This window comes from Carassius auratus, unplaced genomic scaffold (genome assembly GCF_003368295.1).
Source record: "Carassius auratus strain Wakin unplaced genomic scaffold, ASM336829v1 scaf_tig00214790, whole genome shotgun sequence".
Classification (NCBI taxonomy): Eukaryota; Metazoa; Chordata; class Actinopteri; order Cypriniformes; family Cyprinidae; genus Carassius; species Carassius auratus.
In genome coordinates, this window is record NW_020527805.1 from 201502 (window position 1) to 229245 (window position 27744).

General features: G+C 35.8%; 1 protein-coding gene across 2 annotated transcripts in view; it reads right to left on the reverse strand.

Moving 5' to 3' along the window:
• Positions 1-27107, reverse strand: part of LOC113092942 (runt-related transcription factor 3-like) — a 49328-nt gene extending 22221 nt beyond the window's left edge. Inside the window, exons 1-5 of one of the 2 annotated variants that reach the window (XM_026258739.1) lie at positions 26987-27107; positions 26641-26754; positions 5389-5633; positions 4252-4408; positions 2539-2643 (exon numbers count right to left, since the gene is read on the reverse strand). In XM_026258739.1, the coding sequence (XP_026114524.1) occupies positions 2539-2643; positions 4252-4408; positions 5389-5633; positions 26641-26698 (565 nt within the window). In that variant the 5' untranslated portion in view covers positions 26699-26754; positions 26987-27107. Of the gene's footprint in view, positions 1-2538; positions 2644-4251; positions 4409-5388; positions 5634-26640; positions 26907-26986 lie in introns of those variants that run through there. The other variant, XM_026258740.1, reaches the window with a different exon arrangement.
• Between the last annotated feature and the right edge of the window lie 637 nt (positions 27108-27744).

The following is a 27744-nucleotide window of genomic DNA, read 5'->3' on the forward strand; positions in this document are numbered from 1 at the left end:
TCTAGTAAGTTTCACAAATAATAAGAAACAGTAAGTAACACAATGAATTATACATAACATTTAATTTTCTTGTAAAGCGCACTCCTATAATAATTTAAGTATGACTATATTATATTATATTGTCCTATGGAAAGTTCCCCCATGTTGTGGGGGGATTGTCCCGTCCATCAGGTTTATCAACTCCGCAGGTAAACTTTAATGAGGTATTATTCTATTGGCAGCACTATCAAAGTACACATACAGCCTCAGTCAGTGCCTGGGGGAGAAGAGGGTGCGGTTTTTCTCATGAAAGATGCCATCAACACAACATATCTGACAAAAGCAGAACACACACACACACACACACAATCCAGTGCATACTCACACACAAACAGCAAATGAACAAAGCAGTGAATTCAAAAGACTTCAATCTAATACATGCAGATTAATATTCAGCATGATTGGACCGTCAGTGTACACTTTTTGCTGTACAAGTTTAAATTTTTTATAGCAACAAAACAATTTTGATAGAGGATCTAGATGTCTAAGTCTAATGCAACCTCACCACCATAACCACATGAAATGACGCTCACTTGCACATCATTTAAAACTGCATTACGTCTGAAGCACCTGTTCATTAGTGCTAGTTGAGTGAGCAGAGTCTAAAGGTACGGCCGTGTGACCCGCTCTCCAGGAAACAGCTCTAAAGACTCATTACAAGCCAAGCATCAGTCAGCCAATATGATAAATATGACATGCATGAGGAAATCTAGAATTACAGATGTTAAAAAAGGTAAACATAGTGCCAGATTGAACCAAAAGGGGTTTTTGCATGTACTTTGCATCACTATGTGTAATTTGCATTTTATAAAATATCAAAACAAGTGGCATATCTCAAGTAACTCAGGTAATGATAGATTTTTTTACAGAACAAAAACATGTTCAGGTCATATTTCAAACGTTCAAAATAAAGAAAATATGTATAAAGAAACTGAAGCCTATTTTAAGGGTCATTAGGATTTATTGCATTATTTAATGCAAACACATTTTCTCTCAAAATAAGTTATTATACAGTAAATACAAAAATACTGTAATACAACTCTTTAAGATTTAAATCAGCATAAATTTAGCATTTTATTTTTGACAGTAAACACACCTCACTACCAGTTTACACTATTTCATGCAATATATATATATATATATATATATATATATATAAACTGTTCTATATACATATAAATTAAATTCTAAATTATTAATATAAATTAATTATATTGAAAATCTGATAAAATTGTATTTATATGTATATAGAACAGTGTATATATATATATATATATATATATATATATATATATATATATATATATATGTATATATATTGCATGAAATAGTGAAAACTGGTAGTGAGGTGTGTTTACTGTCAAAAATAAAATGTAAATAAATATGTAATTAAATGAATATTGTTTTCTAAAAGTAGGCTTTTTAAACAGAGGCACTAACTTACTCTTATCTCTCTTTGGCCTCCTCTTGCTGTGGTCATGGGCTGCATTAGCGTTATGGATCTGTACCCCTAGCAGGCGTTCAGTGCTGTGTTAATTTAGTGGCTCTAATGTGGTCAGGCACTGCTGACCCTGCTGGTCAGAAAGAGTGTCCACTTTCATTGAACCCTCTGTGTTTGCAGCTCAGAGACGCACCCTCGCTCTTTGCTCCCGAAACAGCTTAATAACACACCACAACTGACATCTGAGGTTGGCAACCATCTAGACCACGAAGGACTGTTCGCTGTTTAATATTAACACTTGCTGCTGTACAGGTATGTATACACTCAAATAAAGAATACAGGGAGACATCGAAACCAGTACTTACTCACAAAAATACACTGTTTTATTTGGGAACACACACACAGCGGCTCTATTCCCCAGTACCATCTATGACTCATCATCTTTTAACGTCGTCTGTGCGCCGAAAATAGTTCAAATACTCGTTGCACCATCCGAATACTCCATCCCAACATAGAATAACATCAAAATCATAACACACATTTACCGATTTATCAAAAATAGTGAGCAATTATCAACCTACAAGCTCTAATGCAGATAGAAAAACTCCAGGAACCAACAGATTAACTAATATGTTTTACTTGGCACACGTACTAAAGACTGCTCAGTCTGGTTTTTACTGCAGTAAATAACACGGTATAAAGCAGACACAAAAGAGAGACTATCTCATCTCGTATCACCTCCTCAAATACTTTCCCTTGCTATCAAAAACCGCAAAATAAATACTTTTCTACCAGAGTTGTGATTTGCGATCTAGCATGAAATTATACACAGACGACAAACCAATAAAACAGACAACACCTCTTTCTGTTGCATACTGTGCTGGTTTCATGCACAAAGAAACACGCAGCTCCTGATTAAGTACTTATATATAAAACACACCATTTGAGTTCATGCAGAAAATTGTCATGCAAAGAGGAGGTTACCAGTTCTGGAAACCGTTTTACACCTCTGTTAACGCTGTTTTTGATAGTCATTCAGGGGAATTCTGGGTACTCACGTCTTGGTTCTCGAGGTCCGTCCACGGTGACTTTGATAGCACGGTGGTATGTGGCGACCTGGGGTGGTCCAGTGAACACAGTGATGGTCAAAGTGAAGCTCTTTCCTGAGAAGACACAGGATAAAATGTCACCCTTTTTGCCAGTTTGAAATGATATTACATGATCCACAATTTTATTTAATCCTAGAAATAAATATAAGCATTTTAAAATCATGCTGGATGGAGTTTTGTTCGTGTAGCGAGAGTGCTGTTGTCACTAAATAAAAATGAGGGCATTTTAAAATTCATATACTTTTGCAATTCAACTTTTCTCTGAAAATATAAGGCTGATTATAACATTTGTATTGAAAAACACTGCAAAACACAAGCATTTTCATTTGCGGTTTCAGATTTTCAGACCCCACTGTCAACATGTTGAGTCAAAAACGGAAAGTATTTGTGGTTTGAAACAGTAAAAAATATTGTGCAGCCGGTTTTTTAGCAACATTTTTAGGACAAAATAATCTTCACATAATATCTGCATACTTTATATTTTCTGAATTCATTACAGAAAGTGGTGTATCATGTAAACTATCATGTAAACAATACTGTGATTGTTGGTTCCCAGTTTGAAAAGTACTAACATGTACCCTTTAGATATTAGTAGGCTACTAATATGTCATTTTAAAGCACCAATATGTACCTTTGAGGCAATAATATGTACCATGTAGTGGTAAATAAGGTGCAAAAATGTATCCTTTAGCTTTTGTACCTTAAGCTACTGCTCAACTGACCTTTTTCTCTGTGTAGTTTTTTTCGGTTGAGAAGAATTTCTACATTACATAAAGTTGATTATACACCAGAAAAGCCCTCAGGTAAACAGAAACTCTCTCAGGCTGAATGAAGTAAAGATTCGTGCACAATCCCAATGAGGTGGGTCACACACAGCTGGGAGAAATGAATGAGTTTCCTCTGAAAAGAGACAGCACTACTGCTTTGATGCGCTTTCAAATCCATTTATGATGTGGATTAGTCAGACAATGTGTTCCAGATTGTTCCCGGGACTCCTCTGTGTCTGTGTTGCATATGTGTGTGTGTGTGTGTGTGTGTGTGTTGATCTCTAAATGCAATGAAGCTGTGCTTTGAGGGGGAGAAAGCAGTGGCTTGTATGAGGGTTATGAGGGTGGGGTAATTGACTACAGAAATGAAAGGTACTTTTAATTCACACTCTGCAACGCTTTCCACTCATCCGTCTGCAACTATTTAGAGAGTAACATTTACAGGAAAAATGTGAGTGCGAGGAGCGAGGCCAAGAGGGAAAAGATGAGAAAGAAAAGCTTGTGAAAGAATGTGAGCTATGTAAAAGCTAGGTGTGTAAACGAGATGTTTAAAAATAAAAAAAAAACTCAAATCGTTTAAGATTTCTCTACTGTGGGGAAATTATTTCTCTGGGACAAGTAATTGAAGGAAGCTGTACACTTTTTTTTCGATCTCCACTATGCAATATTTTAGCTTCATTTATCAATTTTAAATTGTGTTTGCATGAAGAAAAAAATATTTAAACAGTATATATATATATATATATATATATATATATATATATATATATATATATATATATATATATATATTATAACTTATTTATTTATTTTTTAATCATAATGTATAAATATGTTGTTGGATTTCCACCGCATGCACAATGACTACAGACAGAAAAACAGATAGATGTGGTACCTCTCCCGCTCCTGCCCACAAAGCGCAGGTCGTTGAATCTCGCCACCTGGTTCTTCATGACGGCAGACGCGTTCCTCAGCTCTGCGGAATAATTCTCATCATTTCCCGCCATTACCGTGACCAGAGTCCCGTCAGGAACGTCACCGAGAGCCACCACCTGATAAACACACAGATCAACCCAACAAACCCAGTCAACAACACACACAAACCCAACAAACCCCAAACCAAACAAACCCGGGATGCAAGCCTCACACTAATTATTGCAATATAGCGTTGCATACATGATTATAATATATTAATCTCTGTAGTTAATATAATTCTATTATGCAAATAAAATGTGTATGATTAGCTCCGGATACATCGTTTCCCATTAATATAATAAATTTTAGCTTTTTTCTTCAATTTGAGAAACTTCATTTAAATTATGATTGCTGCAAGTGCACGACTTATATATATGCTAAATACAAAAATAAACACTATTTAGATATTAATAATAATTACATCTAGCCAAACAGTATTTTTTTTTCTCCCGCAAACAAAACATAACAACCGGGATGTTGTTGTCGCGGTGACCATTACAACTGATAAATTTCAATTAAACAACAACAACAACAACAACAATAATAATAATAGACTAATAATAATATTAATAATAGTATTAGTTGAAAATTAGGACCGTACAATGTGTTGCCAAATTGTCAGGTATTTGTTTCTTATCATTTGTTAATATTATCAGTCAAGCAGAAGTATGTTACGATGATATCATAATATATATATATATATATATATATATATATATATATATATTATGATATCGTAAGGAGTGTGCTGCTCCTGAATGGCGATTTGACAACTATCTTACTCTATCTAAAAAAACATTTTCTTTTGCACGTATTTTATATAAATATGTGAGAAGTGATAAATAATGACAGTACTTACAGTTTGTATTATTTGTAATGGATTCTAACGGAAAACGCTCGCGCAGCCTACCGTTGCTATGGTTATCTCTTCACAAGAGCGCGACTTCTGTAAACACTAGCAGCTATTAAGCGCGTCCTGACTGACTTGTGATTTAATCGACAACACAATGAAAAAAGTTATAATAGGCTACAGAAATTAATGTTTTATTTACGTTACCTTGAAAGCCACAGGCAGAGTTTTGTTGCACCTCCAGTGAGACGGCAGGACCGAGCAGAGGAAGTTGGGGCTGTCGGTGCGCACCAGTTCTCCGGCGTGATCCGCCAGCACGTCCACCACGGTGCGGCTCTCCATCTGCCGCCCGGCCCGAAGCGGTCCCGGTGCGCTCATGTTCGGACTCTCGGTCACTTTAGCGCACGGGAACGAGGCGGAGGGCGGCGTGAACCGTCTGCTCGTGCTCGGGTCTACGGGAATATGCATCACAACAGATTTACAAATGAGACCCCGTGAAGAGCTCAGGCACCCAGATGGGGTAAGTACAGAAAGTCCGTGACAGTGGACCAGGAAAACTCCTCTGTGACAGTTTACTTCGCGTTTTAATGCAGAACGCAGAAGCGCTTAAGTTTATCGCTGACTTCAGCAAAAAAACAAGAAACCGCAAGCACACATACGCGCGCTCACGATCTCGAGCTGCACGAAGAAAGGAATTTGAGTGTAAACACAAAACTGTAAGTAGCCTACGCTTCTCAACGCATGTGGAAATATAATTCTGAAGCTATTTATTAAACCGCATTTATTCCAGAGTGTGTACAGCAGGTGTGTGCTGCTCCCGAATGTCAGTTTTACTTTCAGTCAGAGCGACCCTTTCTGTTCTATAAGTCCAGAGCCTCTGAAAATAAAGTCCACACAAATTAATCCCAGTTTCAGAAGAATGTCTGCAGTAAAGTCCGGTTTAGTTGTCAAATGTTCTGTTTCCAATTGAATGTTTAATTTTAAAAGTGATTTTATGCTAGAAAAAAGTGTTCCGGTAGTCTCACGTACGAGCACACATAAGCTGCGCTTCGCGCTCTGCAGACAAGCGTTATTTACTCATCTCATTATAGCCTGGAGTGCGCTGAGCGCTCCACCAATCAGGAATCAGGGCCGGGCCTAATCGACCAATTGGCAGACAAGGATGGGTTTGACGCACCCATCAAACGCTCCGGAGCAAAACTGAAAGCTCCTCTATTATCAGCCATATACTTAATGAACAATCAATAAATATTTCACTCCTCTCCTCACATGCTATGGCACATAATAATGTATTAAAGTTTAAAGCCTGCCAAGTGTAACCTTTAAAAAACACCGACAAAAAGTTTAATATATTTTGTTGAAGTTAATCATGTCTGTTGTGCCAGTTGATCTTTATATACTTTTTAAATGAATAATGTATTGAGCAATCCAGAAACGGTTAATTAACATGATTTGTTAAAGCAACAAATATCCCTTCAATAAAAACAAAAAAACAAAAAACAAAAAACAAAAAAACAAACAATAGAAATAACAATAATTAAACAACGTTCAAATTGAAGGCTACTTACATTTAAACAAGTATTTTCTGCACATGAAAAACTGAAAGCGTTGAGAAATTTCTGCTCTATCGCACATGCATCTTATGCTAAAATAATCTTCTAATAACTAATGGTTTTTATACATCATAACAGTTCAATAATAATGTTTTTTTAAGTCTCATTTATGGTATTTAATTAGACTAATGAGTCCTTGTGTGGTTGACACACCCTGAGTTCACATGGTCACCACTAGTAGGCGCATTTGTCGTTTAAAAACCTTCAGTGGTGCCTCGGAAAGCGAATTAAAGCGCATTAAACTAACAGACTGAATGGGAAGGGGAAAAGACAGAGAGAGGGAGACAGACTGAAAGAAAAGAAAGGGGGGGGACCCATAACTAGCCAGGAATAAAGCGATTCTCGCAGTTACAGGTCATCTGAATGAATTAATATTTTCTGTGGATTTCATCTTCTTTTTTTTATTTGATGGTTACTGATGACACATACAATGTTCTTACGCGTCCTAAAACTGACGCTAAGAACACGACAAAAGTAACAAATTAATTAACTGACTGATTAACAAATCCTAAACGCGTTGTTTAACCTGTACGGTGTGTAAACTGGGAAAAGGAAATGCCATCTCTCTCTCTCTCTCTACCAATACCCAAACTGCTAATACATATATATGTATATATTATTATTTACAGTATTTACGTACATGTATACATTATAGCCTATAAAAATGTGCTTTTTTATTAAATGAGTTAAGTTTAATAATTTTACACGACTAAAGGAGTTAGGCTCAGTGCAGTCAGAAAGAACAGATTTGGTCTTTAATTCGCAATACAAATAGAGTTATTATTATTATTATTATATTATTATTAAATGTTTTAATAATATTTAACGTCTCATATAAAATTTAACGTCTCATATTTCTGTAAAGCCAACAGAAATCCCTTTACAACACTAATTTAAAATTTTAACAGATGATTCGTAACAGTCATTAAATACGTTTTATTCTGCTTGCATTCGTTTTTTTATTGGCTCATTCTGTGATGTAAAGAGGGAGTGTATGTTTCAGTGTAGTGCAGTGGGCTTGAGGTTTAACTCGTGTTGGCAGGATACGTGCCAGAAATCTGCGGGCTCACATGCTATAGATGAGACCAGCGTTTGGTTGCATGAAGGCAACATCACATTAAAACAAACAAAAACAAACAAAACACGTGTGCTTAATAATTAGAATTCATATACAATTAAAGGACAGCCATGTAAACATAATAATAATCATATACAATTAAAGAACAGCCATGTAAACGTAATAAAAATAATAAAAATAATAATACTTATTATTATTATCATTATTAGCTACTATTTATCCACTTAAATCTCAATTATTCCACGAGAACCTCAAAACGCCAAGAATCCGTCCTTTAATTTTTACCCTGTATTTATTATTTTAACTGTTAAACCACTGATGCTTATTTTCACCTCTGCGAGAAAATCATGTGAATATACTGTAGCCTAGGAGGAAAGTCAAAGTCTCACCCACACCAGTGGGCTAAGAGTGCAAAAATATGCACATCTCTTGATCATTAGCAGGTTTCATCATCATCTCCTTGAAAGATCTATTGCGAATGTGTCTTCCTCTTTTCACGCCTTCCATCCGCCCGTTGCATCGCGTTGTATTGAGTAACTGTTGTCGAAATAGATGCACATGTTGACATGTGTTGCACACAGCCTAAAGCCTATTAAATACAGCGGGATATTTTGATTATTCACACATATGCAATTATTGAGTCACACTGTTATACTACTAGCAAACACTAATCACTTCTAATAAACAATTAGAATGCATGCATTTAAAAGAAGTGCATTGCTGCAACATTTTGTGGCGCGCTTGTTCTTACCGATATAGCAAATGCAACATATAATACATACATGCTGTAGCGTGTGCAATATATGGGCCTGATATGTGTAAGTGTAAATACATTTTAAACGTCTGCTAAATATCTAAATGTAAAAATAAAGGCATTTTTGGTGCGCAATCTGTCAAAGTTCTTCTCGCTCAGCGCAATTTGTAGCCTACTCTGGCGCCACTAGAAGAGTTTTATAAACTTAGTAATCAAAAAAAAAGAAGAAAAAAAGAAAAGAAAAATCCCTATATAGCCTACTTATATAAAAAAGAACAAACAACATAAATTGTTTTCCTGAACACGGACGTGCCAAGAAACCTCCCAAACACAAGCTGGTCAGGGGTCGTTGTGCATGCATATATCGGTGATGTTTCAGCATCTGTTCATTATTAATACGTGACCGCACGCGCTCAGACTGACTCCGCGCCTGTCATAGTCAGACAGAGTCAGACTCAGCGCGCAGTTTCTACGGTTACAGTCGCGCTGCAGCGTGCCCTCCTTAATGACGCGCGTCCCTCTGATATGTGATCTGAGAGAGGCGCAGCTCACAGCCCGCGTCAAATACACATCCAGTAATCAAGCGCTGAGAAATGATGTGCGCGGATACACAGACGCACGAGCCCTCCAAAACAGCCTGAAAATCAATGAAAAATATTCCAGAGAGAGACTCAGAGAGCACCAACATGCCATCATTCTTCAAGGGTACAATGGGGTTAAATGCCTCCAGGAGTAAAAAAAAACCCATTTTGATTTGATTTTCTCCCAAAGCACTAAATAGCAACAAAAATCACAACAGCTATTTGCTAAACCTGTTTGTCACTATGCATTGCACAACCATCATGAAGTCTAAATGTTGATTTTGAGGTAACTTGATCCGTCTAGTACTAAAACACTAGATTTATGTAGCTAATGAGAATCCCAGAAAATTTCATACATTTTAAAACATTTTAACACTGCAACAAAAGGAAATGCATTTACCCCTTATGCATTTTCAGAAAAAAAAAAAGGTTTCCTATACAGTAAGTTGTTCAGAATGTTCTCTCTTAATGACTTGAAATTGCAAAAAATGTGATGTATTACTATATATATATATATATATATATATATATACACACATACACACACACACACACACACACACACACACACACACACATTTTAAAATGCTATTAAAAACCATTAAAAAGTAAATGTATGCAATATTAAATCTTATATGATTCAAGTAAAACCCAATATACTTTATTTTAGATGATGTAATTAACAATGAATTTCTTCCAAATAATATTTTGTTAAACATATATTAATTGTCCTTGCAGAATCTAAAAGCTCTACTTGGGAGGGCCAAAAAAGCCAAAAGCACCGCCAAAAATCTTGGTTGGCGAAGGATCGATACAGTACGCCTGAACATCAACAAGTTGCTTTCCATAATCGGGAAGGAAAAGATTTATTGCAAAGGATGTGCAAAGTGGGCTCACACTGACAATCACACTCCAATCACTACAGAGTTTAATTTGTAACATTGCACCTACTGTACTAAAAGAAATACACTACTCATTTGAAATACTTGAGAGGTTATGAAACGCCAAAAGTGGTTGAATAAATATCCAAAACTGGTTAACCATTTGCTGAAGTGGTTATTTAACAGTTATTTAAAAAAATATCATGTATTTGTTGCTAATCGCTTTTGCCTCATATAAATTCAATAACTAAAGGCTTTTTGCCACAAGTTTCATCATAAAAAACTTAAATCACAACATATTTACCAAACTATTTTGACACAAATTATGTTTTTCAATCAAAAAATATATATCAATGGTCATACTCTGGGACCAAAAAAAAAAAAAAAAAAACTTAACTCTATTGCTCTCTAAGTAGTGACAAAGATGCTAAACAGTTCACATGCCAAACTAAATTCACTAAATCTAACAGCAAATCAAAAATAACTCCATACGTCTCTAAGGTTAATGTTGAAAGCATGCGTACACACACACACACACACACACAACGAACCCACTTGGATTTTATGAAAAGGCAACAACAATCTGAAGAATACTGAATCTGAAGAAACCACAGATATGTGCCCAAACGCTTTGACTGGTAAAACATTACTTCATTAGTCATCACCCCAAACATCACAGGCATCCATACCCGCAGATAAAAATCAAATCGGGGCATAAAATGCTGACATAAGTCTGTGGATTTGCTATCTCCCCCTCTCTGTGGGCGGCAGCACATTTCTTTACGTTTACAAATTACAGAGGGAGCAAGTCTGGAAGCCGCAGAGAGCATTCCTTCCGTACAGTGTCTCCTTGTGTTTCAGCTGCGGGTTTCTCTGCCTGAGAAAGCAGTACGGATGACCTGCAGTCAACTCTAAATCTCCCGTTTACATGCTTGAATTTCAGCCCCACATCATATCAGGTGTCCCTCATGACATCATCACAGTGTCATATCTAAAGCGCAATGCATCTTTGTGAAGCCGTCGTGATGTCATCTTTCGTTTCATTGAATGCATCTAATACTTGAATTCATGTGAGGAAAAATAACATCAGTGCACAATGCTCATATTAATAGAATATATATAAACACTCACTGCACTGTTGACTGAAGCTTAGTTTACCGCCTTTTGTCAAATACAGTAAAGCTTGCGGTGGATGATTCACTCTAAGCTGTAATTTGTTTTATATTTTAAGTAAAGCGTGTCAGATCAAAGCATATTTTGCTGATGGATGAATCTGAATTGTTATTTTACTGAAATATTACAGATGATGCCATTCGCAGCATATATGGTTCTTTTCAAAGAATGTAAAACATACAATTCTTTTTGTATTTCTATCCAGAAGTGTTCCCTCTCTCACAGAGCACAAAATTAAAGCCATATTTGCTCAAAAGAACTGTCTAGGATGAATAAACTTTAAAAGTCTCCAAAAAACACATTACTCAGTTAAATATCTGATGGGTTCAGATGACGACGTCTGTCTATGATACAAGTCTTCTCAATTTCTCATGCACTATTTAAGTGAAGGTACAAATGCAATTTTGTGCATTTTTGCATGGTTTGATCATTTAAAACTTATATATATTTATACTTAAATTGTAAGCTTGATGTATTATGAAATTTACTATTAACTTCTGAGTGAAAATTGTTCACAAATTATTACAGTGTATCTGTTTTACAATAAGTGTTTATAAACTAAAAATGCTCTGATGCTTTCTTTTATGTGACATAACACTGAAAACGCACGATGTATCATATCATCAAAGCAGTCTGTTTTCATGGAGCATGCTGGAAGTGTTTTACTGAGGAAGATCTGAGTTAATGTTTGTGGTAGAAAAGTACAAAGATTTATTATTCTGTAAGGAGTATTGAGACTCTGCAGCAAGAACTGTCTGAGTAAAATGCCTCCCTTGAGAAATAAATCAAATGCTGTTTTATGGAGATATGTGCAATATCAATTTAATTTCCTCTTTCAGTTGGATTTGGACTAACTTCATGGTGGTATAGTCATCCTCCTGGCCCTTAGAGGAGGCATGTGCATCAGCTGAAGCTTCTGAAACAACACTGGCATGAGACAGGAAACATCAGTAGAAAGTAAGTAAGGTCTGATTTGCACACATTACACGTTACATGGTCTCCCTGGTGCATAACACAACAAGTCTTCATAAACATCAATTCAGTTGTGAGTTGAATAACATTTTGATTAATCAAGTTTGCACATGATCTGAAAATACACAAACACCTGCAAGAACACGCACACCCCCACACACAGAGTGACTCACATCACTCTCACTCTGTATCAAATGCATTGATATCACATCTCTAATCTACAGTAATTGCATGTTTAAGAAAAGTCTTTAGCAGTTAAACTCTAAAAAAGAGAAAAATAAAACCCCAGCAAATCCACAGTGAAGTGCAGCACAGAGCTTTATCACATTTAAGATACGCAGAGGAAGCACACATAGTTAAACACAGCTGTATAACCCATTTAATCATAAGAGCAAAAGAGAAGGTTTCAAATGTGCAAACATTTACCAACATAATTGAATGTTAGGGGTTAAAATAAAATGAAATGAAGAAGAAAAAATATCCCTTTAACAATACACCACACTGGTCACCAGAAGATATTACTGTGGAAAAAAAAACACACACACACAAATAAACCACATTTCGCTTCCGTAATAAACAGCAGGATTTTTTTTGGTCACCAAAATGTACCTCTTTTAACTCATATTTAAAACATTTGCCATTCCCAACCCAAAAAGTCACTTCCTCAGACTCTTCCTGTCTGCTTACAAAAAAGTTCTTATGTGGTCAGATAATGTGCAGCGTTTCATTAAAATGCTGATGCTGTTGATCAGCACTTTTGCCTCTGACCGTGGTTGACCAGCAGCATTCATTTATGAGTTCACAACTCATGAGAATCACCATGACTGTCATATCATCGCCATTATCTTAAGCACACAGCCTTATGAAGAGGAATTTGTGTGCTTTGAGGGTTTCTTATAACCCTGTTATTATTCAGTAATGGGTGATTCTTCAAAAAAAAAAACATTTGCAATAATAATTATAATAAAAAAAAGCTTTTCAAATTTAGTTTTATGATAAAACATATATAACATATTTCTACATGTATTTAGAGCTTACGCAGCATCTGGTGATGTGGAGAGACACAGATGAGACTGTTGACAAAGGAATTGTTGAACAAAGTCGTTATTTTTGTTTTCTTTGCTTACAAAAAATATTCTCGGTGCTTCATAACGTTACGGTTGAACGACTGATGGCAGATAGACTATTCTGATTATGTCTTTCATACTTTTCTGGACCTTGACAGTGTAATTTACTAATTTACTATGGGACACCCTCCCGGTTTTCATCCAAAATATCTTAAATTATGTTCTGAAGATGAACAAAACTTTCACGGGTTTGGAATGTCAGGGGGGTAAGTGATTTAAACACTGTGCTACAGTGTTTATGAATGGCATTTTTTTAAAGTATTTGTTGTCTCTCCACATTAAGCTTGGATAAAGAATGCAATATTTAAGATATTACACACACCACCTTTAAAACTCAAAAGATCTTTAAAACCATCTTAGGGGAGAGAAAAAACTCCCATATTTCTAAATAATATACTCTCGTGGAGAAATTTCTGCTGCCGCACAGTTCTATTATGTGGCTCTATTTTTACAGTCAAACCACAGTAATCCACCACCACCGCTGGGAAGTCTGACCCTCTAGGAAAACTTCAAAGCCCCTGAAAAAGACCCTTGAGCACAGCATAGAGACTGATTTTTTAGACTTGTTGGAACCATTTTGATGGAGTAAGCGAGAGATGAGTTTCAGTGGGTACACGGTGGTCCCACCCTGGCAACAGTTGGATGTACGGATGTCTTAATTAGGGAGACAAGAGAGAAAGAGATCAGGGGTGACCTTGTGGTGGGGCTAAATTTACACTCCACCCCACTGGCTCCCAAAATAAGCCACGTCCCGCTTTCATAAATGCCCCTCGCCACAGCCGCCATAACTCAGGGCTTTCCCAAAACAAGAGCTCATGTGCCGGCAGCGTTAGGAAGAGTGTCTGCCTGCCAGCAACCACTAGGGCCATCCACCAGCGTCTGCTTACCACATTTTACCCAGAATACAATGCCCCTTTGTGTTTGCAAGTGGTGGAACCTTTCTTAGCCGGAACACACAGACAGAGAGAGAAAGACAGAGAAAAGGGGAGGGGGAAGGACTAGAATGACTAGATAGAATTATGTAAACGATTGATAGATAGACAGACAAATAGACAGACAGACAGACAGACAGACAGACACGACACGACAGACAGACAGATAAGTAGATAGATAGTTGCTAGATTTTAAAAAGGTATTTCAAAACGAGAGAGGAAAACAAAAGCTGTGCAAAAAAAGAAAATGAAAGCAAGATAAAGTGGTAGAAGAGAAACAGGAGAAATGGTGTGAGATACAGTGGGCTTTTCATGTGGTCTCATTCATTCCCGCCTGCAGCAAAAACCACGTTTATGTTTTAGTTTGTTCAGATGAAGCGCTCCATCTCGCAAGTGTCTGAGAGAGAGCGGAGATATGCTGTATATGAAAGGAATGAGGAAATTAAAAATGTAGGTCGACATAAAACAGAGCAATTGAACAAAACAGCACACTTGTCAGAGCATGTGCACATGAACGCACGCAGTCAACATGCATGATTATGTTGATGTAGATTTTCTGACTGCAACACACTAAGCTCTGTGGCGCATAATATGGTGCATAATACATCAAGGTCATGGGTTCAGTTCCCAGGGAATGTATGAACTGATGCAATGTATACCTTCAGAAGTAAACTAAGTCACTACAAGCATCTACTTAGCGCATACTAATGTAAAAATGTATATGATTATACAATTAGTAACATGCTGTCAAATTTTTAAATCTTTGATTAGCCAGTCAGGCCTTGAACAAAATGTCTGTCTGTATGGTATTTGACTTTGCCTTTAAGGCTGATGTCACTAAACTCATACACAGTGCTGGAAGGTGTTGTTCTGTGCTGTTTTTTGAGCTAATCAATCCAAGAGCATGGAAAGTCTTTGCCATTGCGTTGATTAAAGACAAAGCTCTAAAACAAACTCGTTAACAGACTCGCTGCATGTTTAATCATTCATAATGGGTTCGCCAAGTTTGACTTCCTATCAGTGTCCCGTAAATGAAAGATATGAGTGTTTTCGCACTGCTGAGCTAATTTTTGCTGGCAAACATGTCTATTCCTAGGGAATGAATGTAAAAGTAATGAACCTTTAAAACATTACAACATTACTAATCAAAGTACCAACTCATAAATCATATACTGAAATTAAAAATTACTTGCCAGTTGGTCTGTGACCTCATCAGAAAACAACATGATAAATAAGGTAAAGATAAAGAGTGACTCAAATTAAAAACAAATACTAAATGTGTGCTATATAAAACATCTGTTGTGAATAAATATTCCTTGCTTTAGTCACCAAATGACAATATGAATAATAGCTATAAAAATAAATAAATAAATAATAATAATAAGTAAATAATTCACAAAATTCAATTTATTACAATAAATATAATATGGTATTTATAAACAAATATAAAATGTATAAACATAAATCATATATTTGAGTTAATATTAAATAATATGTATAACATTATTGTAATATAAATAATATACATATAATTTTAAAATAATTTAACATTTTAAGAGCCATTTAATAGCCAATAGACATTTATTTCAGATCAAATTTCTCAGTGCATGTGAAATAAAGCAATTAAACCCTGCATTAACCCCACATAAATAAAATAAACCCCGGATTGTTCCTGTAGAATTTTGACATTAAAGTCACTTCCTAAATTTGGTTTTCACACTTTCAGAGAGACAACAGTAAAATGAAGCATGGAATGTCCAACAGGAAGTGACAGTGTGAATATTTGTCATGCAGTTTTCTAGATGGAGGGAAATCGCCAAGTCATCGCTGTGACATTGCGAGTCAGCAGCATGATGTCTGTCATTTGTCTGCAAAAATGAAAGAAAGTGTGAGATATTTTGCAACTTGTACAGTATGTATGTGTGTCTGTTATTGGAATGTCGTGAGAGTGATCCAGACAGCCAGACCAGAGTCCAGACACAGAAGGGCAGAGAAATGGGAAGAGAGAAAGCATGAGTGAGTGTGTGTGTGTGTGTGTGTGTGTGTGTGTGTGTCTGTCAGGGGGGAATCCCTGTCTGTTCGTCTGAGGCTTTTCCTCAGAAAAGGAACTGCTGCAATTCCATAAACACACAGACACGTTCATTGTTTCACGTCTGTTCAAGCACACGTGTGCAACTGAAGATTACATTTTGCCAGACATCCTCAAATTAAAACTAAATCTAGTTCACTTGTGAAAGTAAAATTACTAACTCGTCAGATGAATGAAAAATCCACCTTCCCTATAGTTTATGAACTGTTCAAAGATACTAGATTACTATTTTAAAGGCCGCCCATCTAAAATGCACACTTTGTGCACAGTAGCTTGATAAAATTTAATGTTTGTGCTTGTGTATTTAGATAACTTCAAAGTAAAAATGAAATCAAAACAGCCTGTGAACAGTGTAGAAACATTTTTTAATCAGAAATTTCTAGTTAATTTCACAAGCAATTACAAAGAACGTACAAGTACATTTTGAAGTAGAAAAATGTAAACAGTATTTTCTTCCCAAACAAAATCGAATAAACCATGTATTTATTTCAATAATGAATATTGATGGTTTTATTTTAGGTGATTCATTCATGCATGTTTTTCCAAATAAAAGATTGTTTATCCACGTAGTAATTTAAGACCAACCTTTTTTTCTCTCAAATGCAATAAAACTTAAAAATGATTTTTAATTCAACTTGCCATTTCTTTGTAATTTTTTGTTAAATTTACCTTTGATTTCTAAGTGAAAATTGTTTCTACACATTTTTTTTTTTTACAAACCAATCAACATCTTTAAAATGATATAAAGTCTTACATTTTCTTGATTAATATCCACTTTCATTGTAAGAAAAAGAGCAGCTTGGACATTCTGCCTAACATTTACATTTTGTGATTCACGGAGGAAGAAAATAACAGATTTGGCTATTCAGATTAATCCTTTTATTAAATGTAATCTTCTATATGACATTGATGTTACACCAAATTTTAAAACACATGCACTGAAATAAGCATCTGAAGTAATTATTTATTTCATGGACTCTGAGCTGTTTCTTTTCACAAAGACCAACCTGAAATTCTCTTATCACCCAAAGCAGTCAATAAACCACTTGTAAACAACTTTTTTCTGGGAAGCTTTCCTTGGAATTAGTGAGCAAAAAAAAAAAAAAAAAAAAAGCCAACAGAGAGAATCAAAAACTCATAACCTCAGGGCGACCATCATCTTATATCCTATCATTATCCTCATATTTTCAACTCCATAATTAACTTGTTTTATTGCACTCTGGCAAATTAGGGAAAGAGAGCAAGAGAGAGGTTTTGAAGATGATTAAGGATTTTTGTCTCTGTGTGAGAGTTCTCATGGTAGTAGAGTCTCCATCGTGTATCAGTCTTGCACGCTTTCAGATGGATAATTGAGGCACTGATGACGCATTGGTCTGAGGTTTTAACGACAAATAAGACGACTGTGTGCAGACGCTTCAGGGCACAGTTTTAAAGAGGCAATGCAATCATTGCAAACGTACATTTTCCATATATTCCATTTATTCTTCACTAAAATTAGAAATGAGTTGCTTAAACCCTCAGACTCCTTAATTACTACTGAATTGCTTGTACATTTTTTTTCCTCTTTTACAATTTTGTGACAATGGGCCTGGGTTAAAGTCCTAATGTGGAAATGTTCAAGTTACACTGTGAAAACACTGTGTGAACTGGAGCTAAAAATGCGGCACTAATGTTCTTAGTGGTTTTGCATCTTGGTGGGGCTGTAGCAATGACAGTTATAGGGTGTGTTTGCTTGAAATGTCAAATGTTTATTAGCTTCTCTGCACTTTCGTTCAGGTTTTGGGTGAGGTCTGAAAGTGATTATCAGTGTTTAAGAGCAGGTGTTGAGCTGTGTGGTGAAAATACATGATTACTTCTGTAAATTTGCTGCAAGAGCTAGGGATGACTAAACACTACAGTAAGACACAAATTAAACTACATGAGATCTGAATTATGTTTTAATGACATACTGAAAAAGCAGCAGACATATAAGATCAAATTGACCAGATCCTCGTCTGTCCGTCTGATAAAATATCTGTGGTCTGTGGCTCTGAACGACTCAATCTGCTTCAAATTTTCTATTGCATGTTCTTATTACAGTCAAAATTATTATAATAGTTCAATCTTTAAACACATTAAAGCAGGACTGTATTAATATTCCTCAAATATTCTGGTTTGGGTTTGTTAGAAACCTCTAACCCTATATAATTAACCATTGCTATTAATTCAGGCTCCATTCAAATTTTGCAGTCTTTTTTTAATTATTAGTTTAAAAATCTCCCAATCTCCTAATTGGTCTACTTTCTTACAACTCTTACAACTCTTACAATCTATTTTGAAGTTTTGGAAATCTCCTAATGATCCAGCTGGTCTTTTATCTTGTCTCTTGAATTGTGATGTTTCATCTTTCTTGCATATATTTAAAGTCGAAGTGTGGCTTGCACCACTAGTGGCACCAAATAGAATTGAGAAAAATTAGAATGAACAACATTCAGTTGGCATAATAATTCAAATTTTTTCAATCATCCCATCTTCTATTAAATAGATAGTTTTGCCCCAAAACACACCACTCGTTACCAGTCAAATGTTTAAACACACTTCGTTCAATTGTTACTCGTAATCTTAATGCTTCTGCTTAATTGCATGAAATTTAATTTCTAGTTCTACTCTTTTAATACCATTTTAAAATAATCCTACGGGTGCATCTTCTGAAGCTGTTTGGGAGAACATCCAGTTAAAGCTTAGCTGGAATCTAGAGACAAAGTAGAGTTTTTATTTATGTCATGTTTTGATCACTACATCATTCCCATACTTTCATTTGTGTCATTTCATAGTGTTGAAAACTATTATACTGTACATCTTTAAAAAAAAGTAGAAAACAGTCACATACAGAATGAGTAGGTGTGTCCAGACTTTTGACTTTTTGGGGCAGATGCTCCATTTGTGAAAATCTGTCATAATGCCTGCTAATTGTTGATGGTCTCACTAAAAGTAACCTTTTAGTTTCTTTCACTTCACAACGTTTTGACTTTAAAACATAACATCAATAACTGTATGTTACACCACTCCTCATCAAGTTCACTCGGCACACAGATCTTTTCACTGTGTATTTTTACATGTACTGTAGATCTGCTACAGACCAATGGTCATCAGCTATTCTGGAATGGAACACTTATAATTCAGCACAAGTGCATGTCATATACATCACCATTAAAAGTTTGACGTCAGTAAGATTTTTTTTGTTTAAAGAAATTAATATTTTTTTATTCAGCAAGGATTTATTAAATTGTATCAAAAGTGACCGTAAAGACATTTATAATGCTACAAAACTTTCTTCCTATTCAAGAATCCTGAGGGGGAAAATGTTTCTTAAGCAGGAAATCAGCAAATTAGAATAATTTACAATCAAGGATGATGTGACACTGAAGACTGGAGTAATGATGCTGAAAATTCAGCTTTGAATCACCGGAATAAATTAATTGATAAAATTTATTCAAATAGAAAACGGTTATTTTATATGGTAATAATATTTCACAAAATTACAGTTTTTACTGTACTTTTTAATAAAACAAATGCAGCCTTGGTGAGCATCATTTTTTTTTTTTGTACATCTTATTGAAACCAAACTTTGAGAGTTTACACGTTTTTGCAAGCAAAAATCTAAATTATCCATAAAACATTTACATTTATTTAGTTTTCATACACTTCTGCCTGAAACTTACAAATGAATGAAAGTTACAAGCATATGCAATTAATCATAAGGAGAGACAATGAGCAATACTGCAATAAAAAGTTACCAGTGGTGGAGAAAAAAGTTTCATAAGCATAAAACAAAGTGTACTGTGGGACTGCAATCTCTCCTAATGGTCCATTAGTCACTGGAACATGTGAGGCATAGAGATGTTAGATGCATTTATTTGAACATGCTCAAAGAATCAAACAGAAACTATTTTATGAGCATTTCCACTGAGCTTTCCAGTGCTGTGGATATTCTGGAAGTGTTCATCCTGCCTTCATGACGTCTGTTCCACTGCAGCGAGGGTCTCTCAAAAATAGCTTGTCTAGACATACTAAATGACATTGACATCCCTCTACCTCCTCCAATCATGACAGATCGTTATGGAAGGACCACCAAACACCTCTTGTTCTTTAGACTCACTATGTGTTGTGGTAATGTATTTCGCATATACCCAGGAATGCTGCTGTCACACACAATCACACACCCTAGCGCTGAAAACACACACTAACTCTGGGTGAACCCAGTACACAGCTGCCACTGAATGGAACAAACATACATGAAAAGCACTTTTGATGCATACGCAATGACCTTTTCAAGACCTAGTACTCTGGTTTACAAAAGAACACACTGGCTTTGTTCCATAACCTAGCATACAGTATTTAGCATTTTAAGGCTTGAAACATACTAATATTCTTAATGGAAAATCTTCAAATCTTCACACTTGATTTTGTACATCATTGTAATTTATAAATCAACTTTAGTATGCAATCAGTGTTAATGTCATTAACAAAAACTATGGAGAAAAACCCATTGGCAACCTTTTTTCCTTTACTAAGAGGCAAGACAAAGACAAGATAATGCCTACATCATTAAACACTGTATCAACATGACAACGGTGACTGTATCAACATGCAATATTGTTGATTTAAGAAGGGAAGACTAAAAAACTAAAACTCTTTATATCCATAATCAATCTATTTTCTTCAACAAAAAAGAGCAAAAAACTATAGACCTTCGAGAGTTTTCATGCTTGTGGTTGCCAGATGTCAGGACCATTTAAAAAACCCATTTAATTTTATACAAAATTTAAATATTTCGACCCATATGGCTATGAACTGTTTATTTTCTCAGAATTCTAGAGTCAAATCTATAAAGAAAGATAGATCAATTACACAAGAAAATCTCTTACTCATCACAGCCATTAAAAAGTCCTGACACAAGCTCTGATCGCTAGCTTCATGACCAGTGACAAGAAATCCCTGCAAAACACACCCCTTATACTCAGGACATTGCCCTGATCAACTCCAGTCCCAGAATAGAGCCTGCACTTTATAAATAGGAATTGTTCTGAGCTAAATTAGACACAGAAGCCAGACCCTCCACTGAGACCCTCATGCAGTTTTCATTATATTCTTCCCTGTCCAATATCCAGACCCCCAATATTTGGTTACAGATTTCAGTTCTTGTCTTAGATGCTGATATTTTCAGGGGCCGAGGGTAATGGGCAGGAGCAGAAAGTCTTTGAATGTTCTCCAGCACAGTGAAATATCAATTTATAGGAGCACGAACCATGTGTTTGTGAAATGAATAAACTCTGAAGTTTTGTACGACCTGCATGTTGCATTGGTAAATCTGCGGGCTAAGCACTCAGTGTCCTCAAATTCTGCCATGAATGCTACAGAGCATAATGTGATAGATGTTTTCTGTAGCTCCAACTGATGGAGTATAGATTTGCTCGTATGTTTTGTGAGGTCAGGTCAGTAGAATTCAACCGGAAGACTCAGTATTCCAGTTGCTCCTCTATGCATGTCTACGTATGTGCATGCATGCAGATGTATGCTTGTGTATGCATGTTTGCACGCTGTACAAAATGGGTTGTTTGTGGAAACTTGAAGGTAACAGTTTGCATGCCTTTTTCTAAGTGGAATTCAATTACTTTAGGTTAACCAACCTAAAAATGGAAATTCTGTCATAATTTACTCACTGGGATTTTTTTTCCAAACCTGAATGACTTTTGATATATTTTTACACAATCTTTATTTTTTGGTGCTCCTTTCTCTTTAATTAGTTTGACTAAAAGTCTCGACTTTACCCTAACCCTAACCCTAACCTGATGCCCATTTCCACAAGATGATATGATTCTTTACGGTCTTAATGAAAATCTGTAAAATAGTTTGGTTAAAATTTCTTAATGGTAGTATAAAACAACACAGTTTTTTCCGTCAAAAACAGCTATTTTCAGAGCAAGCCGTTTTGTAGCAGTTTCCTTTAAATGCAAATGAACTTTCTGAACAAAATCAACAAATGGCAACAAATATATGTTTGACTGACAACAGTGCATGCTGGTAAGAGAGTGAATAGGCCTCAACCAAAGATTTTTTAGATATTTTTTCTTTTTTTCTTTTCAGGCCATTTGAACTCAAATACTGCATGGGTCCAGATGTGTTAGTTGGTGTGACCAATAGAAACAGAGAAAAACCTAAACAAAGCAAAACAAAACAAAAAAGAGCATATAGAAATAAACTACATTGAGATGCATTACTGGTGTTTCTGAAAATAGCAAGTATGCAAATGGAAATAGTCAAGCAAAGAAACATATTTACTAGATCTGTAAGTCATTCTTTTCATTGCATGTTTAAAATTTAGGCCAATTTAATGCGAGCAGACCTTCTCACTTATGTGTGTGAATGTGGTTGAGTGTTTGCATATGTTTCCATTTATGCATATAAATGGCTTGTATAGATAAATTATAATAAATTTCTATATTGAGTGTGTGTGTATGTGTGTGTCTGTGTTTTCGACTGCTGTTTCAGTGCAACAGGTGTGACCTCATTGTGGTTGCTGGTGAGCAGCAGAAGCAAGCAGAGTCTGCATCAGATTAACACGCAACACACACACCCCCTTTTGCCTTGTTCCTTCAATTTTCTTTCTCACACTCACTCTTTCTCTTCTGTGTGAACCATTTTATGAGTCTCTTTCCGTATCGTACAGTATTGTACATATGCGCTTCAAAAAATATATTTTATTAATTTTTTTTCTTTTGTTTTCCAGTGAAATATCTAAACATACTTAAAAAATGTATAATTTTATTTAATAATATGTACTTCATATGCATAATAAATGTACTTAAATGACATTTGTTATTCTTTCCCCACAGAAAAATGTTATTTTTATTTCTTTTTATTCATAAACCTCAGTAAACTGTATTAGATTTTATGTTTAAATCAAGGACAAAAACCTTCCATTGGGTACGAAAAAAAAGATGGTCATTTACCTGGAAATTGTCTAAATATTTTATGCAGTTTTGCTACTCAAGTAAATATATCCAGTTTTAATGATGATTATATATTATGACTATAATAAGACAAGACAAAATTACTGATTATTAAAACTACAATTTTATTTCTTAATTTGTTTTTTGTGGTTGTTGTGAGCTGAAGACGTGTCATGACTGTTTTCATTAATTTAGCTTTAAATTTGAGTTTGGAATTTTGAAGGACTTTTCTGACCTAAATAAATATACAGTAGTTGAGAATAAACTAAGGTCATGATTTAGACCTTAGATAGAGATAGAGCAAATACACTGCATAAATATGCATATATATATTACACGTAGTTTAAATTGATTCAGATCTCTAATCAAAATAATCATTAAATATATTTATTAGATATGCTGTTAATCCTTATGAAAAGAAATGGAGAAAATGCACCAAAACGGAGAATGATTTTACACGACAAATTGTAAACAGGTTTTTTTGTTTTTGTACACAACAACGGATATCTGAAAAACTCAGATTAATGGCTTTCTGCTTTTAAATGATTCACTTTTGGTTTCATGTCCGAACAATTGAATAAGGATATTACATATTCACAAATTACTTCCAATGGATATTAGAGATGCATTTTGGAATGCGAGAATACCAGTCAGCATCTGACTCTAAAAAACAGTAGAAACAGAATTCATAGTTCATTGATTCAAGAAAGAAAGAGAGAAAGTCTATTACTGATGAAATCAAAATTGAGCATATTTACTTTCTTAATACACATTACACCAGTTGTGACTGATTCATCATTGCACATTATTGCAAATTAAAAAAAGTTTTGCCAAAACATATTTTATAATGCAATTCAGTTCTGAAACGACATTATTTTCTTTATAATCACACATTTCTATGACTTCCCAACCTCTTCGCTCCAGTCACCTGGCTCTATTATGAAATGTAACACTCCAGTCCCAGCCTATTTTTTTTTCATCTGTTTTATCTGGAAATTAATTAAATTGCAAAAGTAAAATGAATTGCGAAAGGTATTTCATGTTGACTTTAAGCAGAAACCAACTGGTTAAAAATATCCTGCAAACAGTACTGTACCTCTCTCACCCAGACTCTTATTCTGGCAACACTGCTACTAAAACAAACACACTTTTTAACACTTCTGTTTCTCTTCCCTGTGTTTCTTTTCCTTCCTTATTTTTGAATGAAAGCACTTTGTTAAGACAAACTAAAACCCTCAGCTCATCCCACAGGGAGCATAACCACCACAGACATTAGGATACATTTTTCCTAAATTATTCTGATTAGTAATCAGCCAAGATTTTTCAATGACTGATGGTCCCTTCAACACTGAACATGTGGGATGAGAGTGGAACTGCATGCATGGAGTTTACAGTAACAAAGCAAATATAAACCCCCACTAGCATTTAGCTACTGTTTACGACATCAGCATTCACTCTGTCCTATGCTGAGCTACTTAATTTTACTCACACAGATCCATCCCATATCGGTAAATGTAATGTAACTATATGTTATATTACATTATGTAATGTTAACCGGATCAGAGTTCTGCTGATGCATGTAAACACAGATTCAACCGTACAATGTGAAGATCAATTCAGCAGCAATTACTCAAACTTCTAGACTTTCATGGATGCAGATGAATGGGATATGAATGGATCTGAAGTCATCTATTTGAGATGGACTGCAAAGAAGAAGAAAAATAATGCAGGCAGGCATTATATATTTTAGCTCTGCCGGCTGGGTGACATCACTTAAGACCGAAAGTATCACTTGTAATCTCTGCTTTACTTTGATCTTACAATTGTTTTCTGAAACAAATATATTTGACTCTTAATTCGGATTGGATGAGCTGCTTTTGAAAGCAATTGCAGGGAATGCATGAACTGATTAAATTAATACTTAATCTTGAATGCAATGCAAGCTGCACTTGATGAAAGCATCTGCCAAATGCATAAATGTAAGTATTAATATATATATATATATATATATATATATATATATATTAATTTACAACACTGTAAATTAATGTACACACTCGCACACACACATACATATATATTCAAAATTAAATCAAATTCAACATGAGTGCATTTTGCAACCCTTTTTTTCTTCTCTTATATAACATATTTCTAAGTAAGACTTTGTAAAATGTAGGAGAGGTCATCATTAGAAATCGACTGAATTGTGAAAAAGAGAATTATACATGACAATGACAGGTAATTGGAGGAGTTTGTGATGTCAGCCAAATAGTAAAGTCATTATGAAGTCAAACTTTTTTTTATATCTAGTAATTGCAGTGATGCATCAAGAACAATCAGATCAGATACGTGGATTTAAGAGTAAATATCAGAGTAAATGTTGATCTCACGCTGACTTTAAATTCCATCTCGCCCTAAATGAGCACTACATAAGGAGAACGATTCTGCATTGTTTTTTAAATAAAATCGGACTCGATCCAAGGACAGGAAGCTCAACATCAACAATGTTAATGTTACCATAGTGACAAATGGGCTCTTCTGAGGAGCTCAGGAGATGCAGATGCCAGTAAATCACTAATGTTGATTTGGGCTTGTACCCACACATATACACAGCGACCACAGAAAGGCCGAGAGTGCCCTGGCTCCAGAAGTTGACTGGTTTGTGAGTTCCAGTAAAGGTTGGTCTAGCTGGTTCCTCCCATGCGCCCTGCGCTGAGAGAGCGTTTATGGTCCTAATGCTTGCGGTGAGCAGGCCATTATGATCCAAACCCATCAGAACTGCTCCAAACAAACTGTGGCATAAAAAAACATCTAACAGAAGACAAATGCGCAGGTAACTAATGCTCCGAGTTTGCAGAAGACAAATTTGTGCATTGAATACCCTGATCTAGGTTTCATAGTATCTATAGAAGGCCATAAAGGCTCAACATCAAACTTATATTCATAAAATTATATAATGCTCTTTTGCATCAACAGACATTTAAAGCAGTCACTTTACAAAGGAAAACAAGCATAAACGGATAACCAAGTTGCACTTTATTAAGTGTTAGATAATAGTTCTCAAGGGAGTTTGTAATCCATGCACAACACGTCAAACGCAAGTATGCAATGTCACACATCCATAACTGCTAAACTGCCACAGACACACAGCAAACTAGAGCAGATACACTCTTATGAGTGTTTAACTTCCAAAACTACGTCTGACAGCTTTCTGGTCACCACAATGGCGGAGGAGGAGGGAAGGGAATGCCACGACGGGTTACTTACCTCGCAGTAAACTGGGCGAGTAGCTGGAGAATGTGTCGAAGATGCTGTTTGAAGCCATGTGTCCCGCTCAGGAGGGAAAAGAACTGGCCTCTCCGCCACCTCACCGACTTCAGCCTGAGAGAATGACAGTCGGAGAAAGAGAAATAGAGAAACTACATAGACTGTCTGCAACCAAGAATTTGGGGTTTGAGAGTGCCACAGGAATCTTTCGCCACAATCCGACTAACAGAACAGCATATGTGCCGTGTGGTGAGAGCGAGCGAGAGAGAGTGAGAGAGAAAGAGAGAGAGAGAGAGAGAGAGAGAGATAGAGAGAAAGACCAAGCCACTCTGAGCAATGGATTCACCTTTGACGATGGACACTTTTTTCTGTCTAGTCGTGGTTTTTGTAGTATCTACGTGGTTTTGATAAGGTAGTTAAAAGTTCAGGTGTCTGATGCTCTTGCAATGGTGATCTCCGTGGTAACGGCCTGTCAGTCACATATCTGAGGTATCCGAGGTCACAGCTCCCGCGGTAGGGCTGCTGCACGGCAATCCCATGATCTGATTGGTGGACCTCAAGTCACATGACTCTCTCTCTCACTTGCATGCAGTGAAGTTCTCTTTTTTCCCCCAGTGTGTTTCACACCCATCTGATTGGCTGATGGGTGTTTTTTGAATGGTTTCTCAGAGGAAGATGGGACCTTCGAGAAGAGGGATCACTAAGTTTAGATGTGACACAAACTCTCAAGTGAAAGAAACTGCGGGATGTAAGAGGATTATTAGGGGGAAAAGACTGCTAAAGGGTGTGTGCAAGTGTGTTTTTGGTGGTTTTGATCCTGTTAAACCACCCTTCCACCCTCACTCACCACTTGATAGTGTCTCATTTAAAACATCCATGACAGTCATTTCATTAGGTCTCCCACTCACTTTTTACCCTCATTTGTTCCCAATACTATGTGCTTTATAAGGTTGACATGGTTGTGGGCGGCCTACTTTTTAGTTTTAATATATTAGTGGTATTTCACACCTTTCATGTATGGCCTGATTTCAGTGGCCCTGTTAAAAGCAAACATGTGTTTCTTTTTATCCACGCAATTTAACTATGCATGTCAGTATGCATATG